Genomic DNA, 16,700 nt, shown 5'->3' on the forward strand with positions numbered 1-16,700 from the left:
GAGGCAGGTGGCGAAAACGAAATTGAAGAAGAAACTGAAGCTATTGAGCGATATCGGTTTGAACCGTATGCAAGCGAAAACGACGAAAACGACACGACAGCCTGCGACACGGGAGAAAGCGAGGACAAATTCGGCGATCGCCTTCTAACCAACGATTGGTATGTGTTTGTTTGGCATTAAAGGAAACTAACAACTATGAACTAGGTTTATAGCATATGAAATACATTTGGCAACAACATGCACTTTGAGAGTGCAGACAGCCCATTTCAGGCACGCTAAGAACATATATTTTTCCACGATTTCAGCACTCAGGTTAACCATACCTAAATTGACACAAGATACTGCATTACACAAGACTACCCGGATGTACTCGAATGATTGAAAACAATAAATGTTTTTAAGCTAAATTATTGGTAAACACAGTTTATGTATAATAATTTACGTAAAACCGCGAGTAATGAATAAAGTTTTCATCAATTAATATATTCTGTAGACATACCCTCATCCGCTCTCTTTTCCTGAAAGCTGATCTGTTCAGTTTTGGAGTTGATGTCAGCATCTGCTTTGAGTGTCGCAGGATTTCCACACATTCTTGCCATCTCTGTCGTAGCATAGCTTTCGTCGGTAAAGTGTGCAAAACAAACGACTGAGCATTTCGTCGGCTTTCCCCACAGCCTCGTATTTTGAACAAATTTCGTCCAATTTCTTGCCACTTTCGCATCTTTGGGTCACTGGTGCAACTTGAATCCGTCCCTGTTCGTGTTGTTACACCCTCCGACAACACACCGACGAAAGTGAGAAAATGGCGGATTGCTTCCCGAGAGCGAATAATAGAAAGGCGTTTAATTCGCCAAAATTCACCCATTTAGAGTTCGGAAATCGGTTAAAAAAATATATGGTCTTTTTTCTGCAACATCAAGGTATATATTGACGCTTACATAGGTCTGGTGATGATGTTCCCCTTTAAGTGTGAACGGTGGAGAGGTCCTCGGGAGGTGATCTTGTGATCACTCCCAGAAGATCCTTGATGCCGAGGAATATTCATCCATCTTGCTATGGTCTGGATAGCCTGGTGATCCTGAGCCAGAGCGGGATGGATGGATATATATACACAATATCTGGGTATTTTTTTCTAATAATGTCTATACTGTAAACATTGAGTTGTTAAAGTTCAAATGCACCTCTCTCCTCAAGTGTGCATGTGAGTGTGTATGAGTGGATGTGTGCCTGTATGAAGGGTTTGCGTGAGCAAAGAATGACTGTCAAATGTGATTTTAACTGTAAAATTCAATAAAATATATTTGCAAAAAAAACAAAAACATAACTAATATCAGGTGATCTAAAAACAAGACACAGTCAGTACGCTTCCACTCCTTAAGTCTAGCATCACATAACTCTGCCTCTCGACTTAAGTGTGTCACTGCGCGCCTTCATCCAAAATGTTCACTTTGAGTGGAGCAACCCTTTGATGTGGACATTCCCTGTCAAAGCCTGGTTTGCACGTATTCTCTTATCAACTTAAGTACTTTGCTCCTACGCCCTTCGAAGGCTGCACTGAGCCCAGTGCTCCCGGAAAGGTGAAATATTATATTGCACTTGAAGTTTGAATGCGGTGCACACCACACATAATACAATGAGACCTTCAGAAAGCTATCAAATATATATTAATGACCTGGAAACATTCATTGAGATGAGGGTAAAAGCCCATATTACCCCTCTGAATGAATTATCAAAAAACTAAATGCACATTGAGAGCGACCACAGCGGAAAGGGACCGCACATATCGGCCGAGTTTGGACATCCTTGGACTAGGGCTGTACGGTATACCGGTACAAATAAAGTACCGCCTTGAATTAATTGAAATTGGTACTATACTGCCTTTGAAAAATACCGGTACCGTTCTTTCATCTAAATACTGTTGTGCGACGATTGACTACAGAGCAGAGGCGCATAATGTTGAGTGTGTCAAAACGCTCACACAAAGTGCATACAAGCTATAACATCTTGGAGAGGGAGAATGGCTTACAACGACATTTCTACTGGTTGATTAAGAGGGTGCGTGAAGTGCCATATGGAGATATTTGGGCTTCAAAACTAACTATAAAGGTGACGCTTTAAACAGGGAGGCGGCGCGCTGGAAGTGTTGCTTAAAAACACGCCCCGTCAAATGTGGCGATTAGTATTACCACCTTTGCTTCAAACTTAGCTAAACATTGAAATAATAAGCATTCAGATCGGCACAAGGAATTCTAGAGAGTGACAGGTAATAATGTAGTTAGTACACCTGTCCTGCTGTTCGGCTACGGTGCAGACAGTAGTAGAGGAGCACAGGGCAGACGTTCTTTCTAGGGTCAATGTTTTTGTCGGGGGCAACACCCTTCACTTTGCTAAGCTCCGCTTTCGGGTCAGAATGACGAGGCCGCTGATCCCTGACAATCTGGTTGCTTCATTATTAGTTTTGCAGGACACAGCCGGACCCGTTCATCACTCTACTACGCAGTGCACGCGCAACCTTTCTCTTTTTACTCGCCCCCTCACTCACTGACGTCACTCAGACAACACGTTGTCATTCTCGCAAACACATATACCGTACGCTACTCTCATGAGTTAACCAGCTCCCCTTCTGTGCACATGTAGATACATAGACACGCACACAGCTGCTTGGTTTGATGCCAAATATTAGCGGAGTTAAGACCGTCTATCTAGCGTCAGCTAATGCAAGTAAAATGACAGAATTTTGGAACAAATTGCTACAATTTGTGTTTTATTTTTAACAAATGTGTTGTACCAGCTACATGGCTTATCTGTGTACATTTATCCATAGTTTTGTTTTTATTAGTAACTAATAATTGTATTTTCCTTAAAGCACAGACCCGGAGTGACAACCACAAACCATAAAGCATTTAATATAATGTCAATAAAGCTTTTTATTCTATTCTAATCTAATCCTTGATTATGGCAGACTATACTGTATGCAAGATGGTAAATTGTTCTTTGAGTGCAACAAGAAAAGCCCAATGTGTTTAATGCCCTTTAATTTATATTTTAACCTTCAAAAATTGTTATTTGAGTGCAATAGCCAATAGCCAACATTGACATTTTTCGTCGTTCCTTTTATTTGGAAAAGTATCAAAGTATTGATATACATTTTGGTACCGGTACCAAATTACTGGTATCGGAATATTCAATAATAAAGCAATTTCATCTCAACTGTTATTCCATCATTAAACGATGTGACAATTTAATCGAAAATACATACATGATGTAGTGTCTATCAATTGATTTAATTGATTTTTTTTGACAGTTAATATCGAACTGTCAACTCGCAAACACACGCAAACATTTTTTAAGTCCACCCTGACTCTTAAGGGCTTCAGAAACATTTGTACTAAACAGAAGGATTAACATCACATACATCAGGGTGGTTATAATAACAAGTGAAACAAAATGTCACCTATTCTACGGAGTTCCATCCAGACCGAAGTAGAGGCTGTTGCGCTTGCATACACACTATATCACATTGACGACACACGTACACATGGCAATTAAGCACTGCCCGGATTGATACGGCCTTTACAAAGGTAAAGTGTTATCTTTTACACAAATTTCAAGTGTTAGTAGAACTCCATGTCCCATGATTTTCACAGAGCCCACAAAAAAGGCGCCAGGGCAAACTCAGCCACATTAGTAATGGAACCGCATTCATTCACAGCTTTACGCACTTGTGCCTCACTTACGCGGAGTCAGCATGTCTGGAACCTGGATGGGAAAATCTAAATATGAAAAATGTGACTAACTTCAAGCGTATAAAAAAACATTTCAGCACAAATTGGAGAGTATGGCCCTTAATGAAATGGATTACCCAAATGAACCAGTTTCTTCCATGTTTAGGGGTGTATGTGAAGTCTCTGTTTACACGTATATCTATTCCAATCGTTGGGAAAATGCTGTGTGGCCCCTATACGCTATGTGTCGAATGTGGTCTTTTCAGATGCTTTAGCTCTGCAGGCTACTAAGGTTCTACTACGCTGTGAATTATTTCTAAATACTGGATCACATGTCAATGACGTTGTCTAAAATGTTATATATGGAGATTTCATATTTATGTCAATAAATCAGGGGACGCCCAAACTGATAGAGAGATGGCGTGGGGACCCCCTACTTAAGCATCTTGTATACAATTGTGTTTTAGTTTTAAACTACCGGTAGTCTGAAAGGGACCTTGTTTTTGCTCAATATTCACCTGTACCTCCCGTTGGACAGAACGATGAATACAAGTGGTCCTAAGTCACACACACAAGTGTTTCTTAACCATAGGGCCACAAGCGCCTCGTAGAGGGCCACCAAAAAGTATCTCTTTCTCAGCTGTGGTCGGCCGCAGTGCTATTTAGGTTTAATACACTTTTCCACCACTCGTAGCAGTAATGACAATCCCAAACAAACCGAAAAAGTCTAGCGCTAAAGTCATAGAGAAGTTTCACGGCGCAAAAATTATGACCAAAGTGGTAAAGCTGTATTTTTACTTGCATTTAAATTTTATTGACAGTTTATTAAAGAAACATATTATTTCATTAGAATTTGTCTTTTGGAGCCTTGCATAATTGTATGTAAATGTATTTTTCATCAGTTTTTATAAGTGCCTTCTTTTGCAGTATATTTAGTTAGTATTTATTTTCTAATCACCCTGGCCTAACCACGGATTTCCACAGGATGAGTCATGCCTGCAGTACGGTACCGTCATGGCGTTGCCGTTCTGGATCCCTGCGCTAAATATACGCAGAGCTTCTATTTTTGCCGGTTGCTGCAACACGGCAGAGAAATTCAGCAAAAATCTGCTTGTGTGGGACAGGAAGTCATGCACCAACACAAAATTAATTATCCGGTTTACTTTCAAAATAAAATAGTCCGTCTTCAAGGCGGATTGTATTTTATACTTTGAAACGTCCTAATGGGTGCAGACGGACATGAGGTCAACTTGTCAAAGGTTTCCAGACAAAATTTTACCTAGTTGACCCAAATGCTGATTCTGGAAGTCCAAAATTCAAGAATCATATACAAGCATATGCCGGGCAGCTACACTATATTGCCAAAAGGATTTGGCCACCTGCCTTGACTCACATATGAACTTGAAGTGCCATCCCATTCCTAACCCATAGGGTTCAATATATAATATGTCGGTCCACCTTTTGCAACTATTACAGCTTCAACTCTTCTGTGAAGGCTGTCCACAAGGTTGTGGAGTGTGTTCATAGGAATTTTCCACCATTCTTCCAAAAGCGCATTGGTGAGGTCACACACTGATGTTGGCCGAGAAGGCCTGGCTCTCAGTCTGCGTTCTGATTCATCCCACAGGTGTTTTATCGGGTTCAGGTCAGGACTCTGTGCAGGCCAGTCAAGTTCATCCACCCCAGACTCTGTCATCCATGTCTTTATGGACCTTGCTTTGTGCACTGGTGCACGGTCATGTTGGAAGACACTGGAAATCACAGAGCTCTTGAGAGTGGCCCATTCTTTCACAAATGTTTGTAGAAACAGTCTCCATGCCAAAGTGCTTGATTTTATACACCTGTGGCCGGGCCAAGTGATTAGAACACCTGATTCTGATCATTTGGATGGGTGGCCAAATACTTTTGGCAATATAGTGCATGTGCTTATACGGGGTTCTGTGTCAAATGCCAGCTGATTCGAGGGCAGGGGAAACAGGGGCCAGGTTTGTGGGATTTGTGTGCATCTGTGGGTATTGATGGAAGGCAAAGCTCAAGAAATTCCACAGTGTTTACTTAATTGTTTACTTTATTACATGACTAGGAGCGGAATCAATAGATCTCAAAAAAGTCTGTGCTATTTCGCTGCATGGCGGAGCAGCAACAGAATGACGGTGGGGATTTAACAGAGCTGGCGTCAGAGCGGACAAACTATCGCTGCTAACTGCTAAAACAAACAAACCCAGCTCCGTTGAAACCCTCGATGATGTCACACGTCACTAGGCAACAGGCCCCATCTTTTAAAAATGTCTCTCAACTGCATATGCCAGATATATGAAGTTTTGAAAAAAAAGTAACGTATTAATTAATTTCCCGAGTAATTAAAGAGTATTTCTGTAAGTAACACGATTACTTTTTGGTGAAGTAACAAGTAACTATAATTAATAATTTTTCTAAAGTAATTTGGTTGCGATAGTAAGGAAATAGGGAACAAATGCACACAAACTATTGGTGGCTGTTGCGGTCACATTTCCTGGTGGTTGTTGAGAGGCTGAAGTGCATTAATTAACTCATATTATGTTCTACATACGGTGAATGTTCATAGTCATCTTGGATAAAGTTTGAGTGGTATTTCAGTTTGAGCACATGATAAAATAAGGCCACTTAGTTTGATATTCGCAGATGAATTGGATCACTTCTTGTAGGAACGAGGCCCTAATTGGGACTTCGGAATGCAAAAGTGATAGCCATATCCTTGAGAGGAGACTACCTGTTTAGTTCAAACGGCAACCTTTAAGTTATGACTTAAAGCAGTTGTTTTCCAGAAACTTACACACAAACATCTCCGGATTGTTAATAATCAAATGTAAACAATCAAATGTAGATACTTATAGATACTTACTTATGCCTTCTGATCCCTCTCTCTCTATGTCCACTACTTGCTGTACATATCCTACCAAGTCAGACGTACCGTACACTGTTTCAATATCCATTTCTCTGTTCTCAATTGTTGATGACTGATGATAACAACCAAACCCCCCCCCCCCCCCCCCCCGTCCCGTCCCCCCTCCACACCCGGATTGTATATAATATAAATAATTCAATGTATATACCCTGATGATTATCTTGTGTGATGACTGTATTATGATGATAGTATATATCTGATAGTATATATCTGTATCATGAATCAATTTAAGTGGACCCCGACTTAAACAAGTTGAAAAACTTATTCGGGTGTTACCATTTAGTGGTCAATTGTACGGAATATGTACTTCACTGTGCAACATACTAATAAAAGTCTCAATTAATCAATCAATCCTTTTATAGTCAGGTGGTACTGTTTAGACTTAGTGTACACCCAAACAGACAAAGAAGGAATATATAAACTGATGGTTAGGCTTCTCCAAAGCGGGAATCCTCCATTTTTTGACTAAGATTCCTCCGGGTACTGCAGACCTGTTTAAATGACGCTCGCTTGTAATAAAGCAACTTTTGGTTCAGCAAAACGTCTTCGACGTCTCTTTTGATCCAACTACGCAGCTGCTTCCTCCTTCGGAGGGGACGTCAAAACCAGAATTATACTTCAAGGCGTACGTGGGTTCTGAGTTTGAAGTTACGCATTTATGCTGGAGTATATTTGAAGTGTGGCATGAATTATACAAAATAAAGAGTTATGGCAAAAATTTAAAAGCGCAAACAAAAATATAGAACGTCTCTCCTGTTTCCTATTACCTTTTTCCTGAATTTGACACGAGTGAATGCTCATTCTTAAATACTTCCTATCGAGTGAAAAATACAACCACACCCCTGCCCATGTGACCAGTAACACCCTCAACCCAGCAGACACTCCCCCCACAAACATTACTCCTAAAATACCCTAATTTTGGCCCCTACAGTGGCCATTTATCTTTTTGTTGTTCTTCATTTTCACTTCTGTGTCACACTGCTGCATGGGAGACATAATGAAGCCCTTACTAAAAAGTGGCATTACTGTGTGATCTCCTCAGTCGAGCAACTTTGTGAGCTATCTGACTCCTGCTGGCTGCCTCGACTCACACACAGCGATGTGGTGCACGCAGTCTTCTGTCGCGAATGATCATGACTCTGTTTCTGGAGTTCTGCAGCAAATCTCTTAACGGCCCATTTATCTGTTCACTACAGTGGGTTTTAATAATAATAATAATGTGTATTCAAAGACATTAAAAAAAAAATACAGGGGAAATATAATAGATAATAGCTTTAAATAAAAAGTCTAATTAACCAAAAATGTGCGGAAAACCATTTGTGCGTAACTGTGGAAGTTTGCACTTACATGAATAACGTGATAAGTATAGACGCAAAACAGCGGCCGCAAAACAGTTTCTGGATTGATGAATCACATTGCATTGAATATATTTGCATCTCCTCCTCCCAGTATTGTGGGCGTTCTGGAAATCCACATATAGTCTGCACGTTCATGAAGACATACACGGTGAATGTCTTTTTCTCCCCTATTTGCTCATTTAAGGGACACAATCCTCAGCGCATGAGGTTAGTAAAGTAGATCAACTTTGTGTAAGCTATAAAGTTTGCACGTGTTTCAGTCCAAGCAAACTCTTCGTAAATCAGGCCTTAAGTTGTTAAGTGCTGCCGTGTCCCATGTAAAGACATTTTGCTTGATGGGGGACATGTTTTTTTCAACCAGTTTCACACACAAGTGTTTGTCAGTCCCCTAAAGGTGAGTACCCAATTTTGTTGTGATACAGCTAAAAACCGTAAAGTTACAACATGTGTTTTAGGGGGCATTTTAAATTGTATGAGAAATTTCAGATGATTCCAACTCATGGCGTTAAACGCTAGGGTTAAAAGGAACTTCTTTTTTGGGGAATTTTGCCTATCGTTCACAATTATGGCTGTGAATTTTTGGGTGTCCCACGATTCGATTCAATAGCGATTCTTGGGGTCACGATTCGATCCAAAATCAATTTTTTTTTTCAATTCAATACGATTCTCAATTCAAAAACTATTTTTTCCCGATTCAAAACGATTCTCTATTCATTCAATACATAGGATTTCAGCAGGATCTACCCCAGTCTGCTGACATGCAAGCAGGGTAGTAGATTTTTGTAAAAAGCTTTTATAATTGTAAAGGACAATGTTTTATTAACTGATTGCAGTAATGTAAATTTGTTTTAACTATTAAATGAACCAAAAATATGACTTATTTTATCTTTGTGAAAATATTGGACACAGTGTGTTGTCAAGCTTATGAGATGCAATGCAATCGTAAGCCACTGTGACACTATTGTTCATTTTTTATTTTTTATAAAAGTCTAATGATAATGTCAATGAGGGATTTTTAATCACTATGTTGAAATTGTAACTAATATTGATACTGTTGTTGATAATATGCATTTTTGTTTCACTACTTTTGGATAGTTCTGTGTCGTGTTTGTGTCTCCTCTCAATTGCTCTGTTTATTGCAGTTCTGAGTGTTGGTATATATATATATATATATATATACGAAGGAAGAGTGGGACGTTGGAGCAAACGGAAGCTGAGAGAATGAGGTGAAAGTGACTCAAATGTACAAATGTGGAATTTGAAGCAATGCTATTTCGACATAAATAGAGTGCTTACCCAAATAAACCAAACAAAAAATGTCACCTGCCAGCTAGACCAACCATACACTGTTCATCGAGTAAGTCACACTTCATATTGTTCATGATACAGACAGAACATCATGCGTGTATCATGACAGACACCATACGCTGTCTGGCGAGCTGTGTACAAACAAAACATGAAATGTGGACTAATATTTTACAGATACTGTAATATGATTGTTCATGTTTCTCAGTCAGTACAGATTGGTGTTCTATCGCAGTGTTGTGCATTACAAATTCAAACGTGTTTTGTGCTAATGTAGAAGCTAGCTTCCGTAGTTAGCTCTTACGGCTAATACCGTAGCACGCCGATGTCTTACTACGTTAGAACTAGATTTCCTCAGTGTTTGCTCTTACAATACCAATGTCACTACAGTGTGGTTAATAAACATGTTAGGAGACGTAAATCAAGTATTGTTGACGATTTTTGAGTACATTTTTACAGTGATTTAGAGGTAGAATTGATTGCTCCCATTAGCTGCATTTTTACATATTAGAATGCAAAAATTAAAAAAAAATGTTTGTCTTCTTGTCTACCCTAATTAATGTGAACGATAAGCAAAATCCCCCCCACCCAAAAAAATTGCAGTTCCCCTAAGAATATATGAAGAACATCCCATGATAATGGTGAACAAATAACTGACCCGATTTCTGACATGGAGTTCCCAGACGAGGAAGGTTCTGTCGTCTGTCTCTGAATGCGTGGGTTGGTGTGAACCCCGTTTTCCCGACTTGTCTCCTGCTGGGCGTCGAGTGGAATGTCTGGAGAAGTGTAACTGATCTTCATGGCTGCCTCAGGTGGGGCCAGGACCACAGGGGGAGGCGATACAGGCGTAACTGGAGCCTCCACAGAAACAACTGACTCCATAGGAGCAGGCTCCTTGGCGATGGAGCAGTGTGACGACTCACGGCGGTTGTGTGCTGGGGGGTCCACGGCAGTGTAGACTGGCTGCCTTGGTGCAGGCTGGGAGGGCAGAGGGCTCATCGCCGGGTTGAGGTGCCCACCGTGGGGCTCCTTGGTTGTGGGGGATAGACCACGCTCCCTCCATGGTATCCAACAAAGCTTCCAGGAGACGAAGAGGGAGACTCCAAATAGAGCCAAGCCGCAGGCTGTCACAACCAGAGACAGGAGACTCACCGACACATCTGTAGAAGAAGAAGAGCGTCACTTTTGTTTTTTTTCTGTGACAATCATGTGTACTCACAATGTGAGAGCAAAGGGAGCAGTGTTCAAACAGACCCAACAGGGTGCATTCTTTATCTGTATTTTTATTATATATGTAATAATCTGTACTCCCCCACCCATACAACACCTCCCTCCTCATCCCTGCACAAGGAACACTTAAAGGGGCTGTTTGCAACATTTACACAGATGCCTGGAGGGCGCCAACTTTCCAATGTATTTTACACAAGATATCCCCCCCTCTTACTGCTTCTCGTACGTAATGGCGTTATTACGTACTAACCTTAACACATGCACGCGCAATAGCTTTAGGTGTTGTTAGCTAATAGCAATTTGCATAGGTTGCATCTGCTGTCATTGAATGTATATTCTATCAAAACAACAACATGACTGCAAATTGTTAAGTTGCTTCACTTGGACTACTTTTGGATGTGTGCAAGCTTGTTTCCCCCAGAATTAGTGGAAACAACAAGACTCCGGCAAGAGGTCCTGTGGTCTCCAAAGCTGGTTTACATTGCGGAGCTGACAGTGCCATGGGTAAATGGGGTTAAAGAGGTTTACGAGAAAGAAAAAAAAAATGTTCTGACCTGGCTGCTGAAGCAGTCCAGAATGACTGGAAGACCACCATCTTTCAGTAGAAGTGGAATGCAGGGGATTTGTAGCAGTAACTACCTTATAGGGACCACTCCCTCCAACAGACATTTAAGACTGTCAAATGCTGTTGAAAAAAGCAGCACTTGCCGGACCAACTACAACCAGGCAACAAAATAAAGGCACATGTATGGGGACAGGTATTCACCTCGATCAGGGATTAGGACACCCATTCCATGTAGAGTCCACTAAGGGACATGGAGCGTATGGCAAAGAGGGCGGTGTACCTGGGATGCTGAGTACACAGTTGAGCCCTCTGGAGACATTGTGGGCTTGATAAAGCAGGGTGCCCACCTTCCAAGATGTAATTATTATTGAAACATCAAATCCTAATTTATTTATTTATTTTTATTTTTATTTATTTACAGACAGAGATCATTTTGTATTACATTATATTTTCTTTTGTTAATATCAGAGTCCGTTCTGCAAAGAGGTAATCCCCAGAAGCGCACACTTTATGGACAGGGACCCACAGTTAAAATATAATCGTCATATAATATACAAAATACAGTACAAAACAATTCATTTCAAAATCTACCCACCAAATACCCATTTACAATTCCACACCAACCTACCAACAGGTTGACATTTATAAAGAACAAATATTTAAATCCATCAAATCAGTCTTGATATGCTATTATTCAAGTTTGATTAAAAAGTTGCATCTTGAAGATCTGTGATAATCTCATCATACAGAGAAAGGTCAAGACCAAAATTATGCGACTAATATGAATTCCTCAGCCATGTGGGGTGTGTTAAATATACTAAGCATAACGTAGCAATACATTTTGCTTAAAATTGCTTTTTAAAAATGTTTAAAGAATACGATTCTTTAATAAAGCTATCAATCTCATTCCAGATCATCTGGCCTCTACAGGCTATACTAAAGCCTGTACACTTTAAAAGGCGATTTTTCCCTCTTAATAAAGATTTACTTTTGGTGTTTTGTCTATGAGAAGGAGTGGTCACTGGAATGAGCTGGCAGAGTCTAGAATTTCATCCGTACACTACGTTATATATAATACAAGCACTGTGGAATCTGTTGCACTCAGTAAGCCTCAGAAGATTGTACCCATAAAAAAGAGGATTTGAGGGAGCATTAAAGTTTGCCCACGATATAACACGTATGACTTTCTTCTGAAGAATCTCCATTTTTTAAAGATAACTGGGATACATGTTACACCATACGACATTGCAATAGTTTATTTGTGGTTCAAATAGAGTCTGACACAGAATTAGGAGAGTCTTAACAATCAGAACAATTTCCCTTGTGGATCATTTAAGTTTGTCTAAGTCTGAGTCTAAGTCTAAGTTAAGAGGAAGAAAGTACTTCGATTTTGAGGGTAGACCGAAATATTTAGATAATGTAATCATTAAATATTCAATATGGCTTTCGAAAAATCCATCTATGTATACACTGTTGCGCTTGTAACGCAAAAGCAAGACAACTTGAAATATCATTGACACACAAACGTGTGCACTGTTCATTCAAACCAAGAGCAGAAATATATTTTTACATAAAGCGACTCAAAATGGCGGTCACAACAAACCCCCACCTTTGGGTAAAACTCTTGACGGTCACTTAAAGGGGCCGTACCGAATTACTCACTCTTAACTGCATATCCATCAATCTATCCATTTTCTACCGCGTGTCGCTTATGGGGTCGGATGAATGGTAAACAAGAACAAAATTGTTATGTGCACAATAGAACAATGGCAGTGAATAATGACGACAACGTCAAGTAAACAGGTGTGATGAATTATGTCCTTAAAGCAACCGCTACAACACCAAGGAATTTAGTGCTCTCAACTCTCTCAATTGCTTTACCATTTATTTTGATCAGTATCTTATCAAAGTTTTTACAGCTTCTATTTGAACGAAATATAATAAAGTTTGTTTTATTTATATTTAAGGATAATTTATTACATTTGAACCAATTATCTACTTTAACTAATTTACTGTTGACAATAGTTTGAAGGCTTCAAGGATTTGTGTGTGACATGAATAATTGGTATAATTTTTGCAATCTTAGTTATTTTATGTACCACTCTATGGAGCAGAGAGATATTATTTTAGGTCTGCGATGAGGTGGCGACTTGTCCAGGGTGTACCTGGACAAGTTTTATTAGTAGATTGCACAGTTCAGTACATATTCCGTAAAATTGAACACTAAATGGTATCACCCGAATACGTTTTTCAACTTGTTTAAGTCGGGGTCCACGTAAATCAATTCATGGTACAAATATATACTATCATCATAATACAGTCATCACACAAGTTAATCATCAGAGTATATACATTGGATTATTTACAATTCGCTAATTTTCATACTTGCCAAACCTCCCTGGAGACTCTCAAATTTCAGTGCCCCTCCCAAACATCGTCACCTCCGCTTTTCACCCAGTCCAGCGAGTGCTGACCCAGTCACATAATATGTGCGGCTTCTGCACGCACACACGTAAATGCAATGCATACTTGGCCAACAGTGATACAGGTTATACTGGCGGTGCCCGTATAAATAATTTTAACACTGTTAGAAATATGCGCCACATATATACATTCACTGTACAAACACATATACACATTCTGTACATATACATTCATTGTACAAACACATATACACATTCTGTACATATACAAGTACATATGCATACTTACACTCATGCACATAATTACGTTTCATCAAACATATATTAACGTTGTTGCCCTAGGGTAAACTGGGTGTAACACATGGCACACTGACAAAGCTTAACCTATTGTGACTATAACAATCTACAAGGTTAATAGGTTGCTTCTCTTTCTCCCCCTCCATTTTTCTGCATTCTTTCGTATCTCAAGTTATCATTACGTATATGTATTGTTGCATTTAAACAACTGTATTGTTGATAATAAAGGTAAATTATTGGTATTGTTCATTATCAATAGCGCTATTTCTATTGGTATTTGTATTGATCCATTTGTAGTGTAATAATGCTCATTGTCATTTCTGTATTATTTTTTATTTTTCGCTAACTGCTTATTTGCTATTACTTTTACCATCATATTTGTACATGTCATATTTGCTGATGTTGCTCTATTGTTGTTGTTGTTGTTGTTTGCTGTTGTTGTTTTTGTCTCTCTGTCTAATCCCCCTCTTGTCCCCACAATTTCCCCCTCTGTCTTCTTTTTTTTTTCTCTTTCTATCCCCTCCTGCTCCGGCCCGGCTGCACTAAATGATAATATAAATACATTTAATAAAGTCAAATACAAATAAGGCAACAAGAGAAGTATCCTACACTTCTCTTTTGTAAAGTAAATCTGAACAGCCGACATGGGCATCTACATCAACTATATGATTTGCCTGAGAAGCTGGACAGGACATATTAAAAAAAAAAAAAAAAAAAAAAAAAAAAAAAAAAAAAAAAAAGAAATATGCGCCACAATGTGAATCCACAACAAACAAGAATGACAAACACATTTCGGGAGAACATCCACACCGTAACACAACATAAACACAACAAAACAAATACCCAGAATCCCATGCAGCCCGAACTCTTCCGGGCTGCAATATACACCCCCGCTACCACCAAACCCCGCCCCCCCGAACCCCGTCCACCTCAACCGACGCACGGAGGGGGGGGGGGGGGGGGGGGGGGGGGGGTGTATATTGCCCGGAAGAGTTAGGGCTGCATGGGATTTGTTTTATTGTGTTTATGTTGTGTTACTGTGCGGATGTTCTCCCGAAATGTGTTTGTCATTTTTGTTTAGTGTGGATTCACAGTGTGGCGCATATTTCTGACAGTGTTTAAGTTATTTATATGGGCACCGTCAGTGTAACCTGTATCGCTTTTGGCCAAGTATGCATTTGCATTTGCATGTGTATGTACAGAGGTCGCACACACTTTGTGACTGGGCCGGCACGTTGTTGGAATGTATGAAAAGTAGACGTGCACACCCCCAAGACTGTGGTCCGGGTGGACTACGAGATTGTGGTCCGGGTGGGCTACGAGGTATAATGACTGATGAACACCTTCGTTCGATAATTAAAGATGCCTCAACTCAAAGCCTGAGCCCCGACATTAATGAACTAGCATCCAAGAAAAGATGGCAGGTATCTAGCTTGGGCACATCAGATTAGATCAGTGTGTTGCAAACTGAGCAGTTTAAAGTCCTGAATGGTTGGTTTATTCATTGTAATTTTATTTTCTAATGTATTAGCCCGTGGAAAAAGTTAATGTTGATATTTACCTCAGAAGGCTGCAAATAGAAAAGAGGCATTCAATTTTTATTTAAATTGTATTTGATATGCCATTGATATTTTTAATTATTATTATTTGAAACTCGATTTTGCATGTCACTATAAAGTTATATAAGTCTTGCTTGTTCAATATTCAATGCAAATCTTGTTTGGGTCCCTATTAAAAGGTTAATTTGTTCAACCTTGGCCCGCGGCTTTGTTCAGGTTTTAAATTTTGGCCCACTCTGTGTTTGAGTTTGACAGCCCTGCACTACAAAGACAAGATATTTGATTTTCAAACTCATAAACTTTATATTTTTTAAGCAAATAAAAAATAACTTATAGAATTTCATGGCTGCAACACGTGCCAAAGTAGTTGGGAAAGGGCATGTTCACCACTGTGTTACATCACCTTTTCTTTTAACAACACTCAATAAACGATTGGGAACTGAGGAAACTAATTGTTGAAGCTTTGAAAGTAGAATTCTTTCCCATTCTTGTTTTATGTAGAGCTTCAGTCGTTCAACAGTCCGGGGTCTCGGCTGTCGTATTTTACGCTTCATAATGCGCCACACATTTTCGATGGGAGACAGGTCTGGACTGCAGGCGGGCCAGGAAAGTACCCACACTCTTTTTTTTACAAAGCCACGCTGTTGTAACACGTGCTGAATGTGGCTTGGCATTTTCTTGCTGAAATAAGCAGGGGCGTCTGTGAAAAACACCGCGTTTAGATGGCAGCATATGTTGTTCCAAAACCTGTATGTACCTTTCAGCATTAATGTTGCCTTCACAGATGTGTAAGTTACCCATGCCTTGGGCACTAATGCACCCCCATACCATCACAGATGCTGGCTTTTGAACTTTGCGTCGATAACAGTCTGGATGGTTCGCTTCCCCTTTGGTCCAGATGACACGATGTCGAATATTTCCAAAAACAATTTGAAATGTGGACTCGTCAGACCACAAAACACTTTTCCACTTTGCATGAGTCCATCTTAGATGATCTCGGGCCCAGAGAAGCCGGCGGCGTTTCTGGATGTTGTTGATAAATGGCTTTTGCTTTGCATAGTAGAGCTTTAACTTGCACTTACAGATGTAGCGACAAACTGTATTCAGTGACAGTGGTTTTCTGAAGTGTTCCTGAGCCCATGTGGTGATATCTTTTAGAGATTCATGTCGGTTTTTGATACAGTGCCGTCTGAAGGATAGAAGGTCACGGTCATTCAATGTTGGTTTCCGGCCATGCCGCTTACGTGGAGTGATTTCTCCAGATTCTCTGAACCTTTTGATGATATTATGGACC

At 39.9% G+C, this 16,700-nt stretch overlaps 1 protein-coding gene across 1 annotated transcript in view; it reads right to left on the reverse strand.

Moving 5' to 3' along the window:
- Positions 1-16,700, reverse strand: part of syt9a (synaptotagmin IXa) — a 104,128-nt gene that overhangs the window by 62,633 nt on the left and 24,795 nt on the right. The window contains exon 2 of the mRNA XM_061964207.2: positions 9,991-10,492. Coding sequence (XP_061820191.1) covers positions 9,991-10,492 — 502 coding nt within the window. The remainder of the gene's footprint in view (positions 1-9,990; positions 10,493-16,700) is intronic.

This window comes from Nerophis lumbriciformis, linkage group LG06 (genome assembly GCF_033978685.3).
Source record: "Nerophis lumbriciformis linkage group LG06, RoL_Nlum_v2.1, whole genome shotgun sequence".
In the NCBI taxonomy this organism is placed as follows: Eukaryota; Metazoa; Chordata; class Actinopteri; order Syngnathiformes; family Syngnathidae; genus Nerophis; species Nerophis lumbriciformis.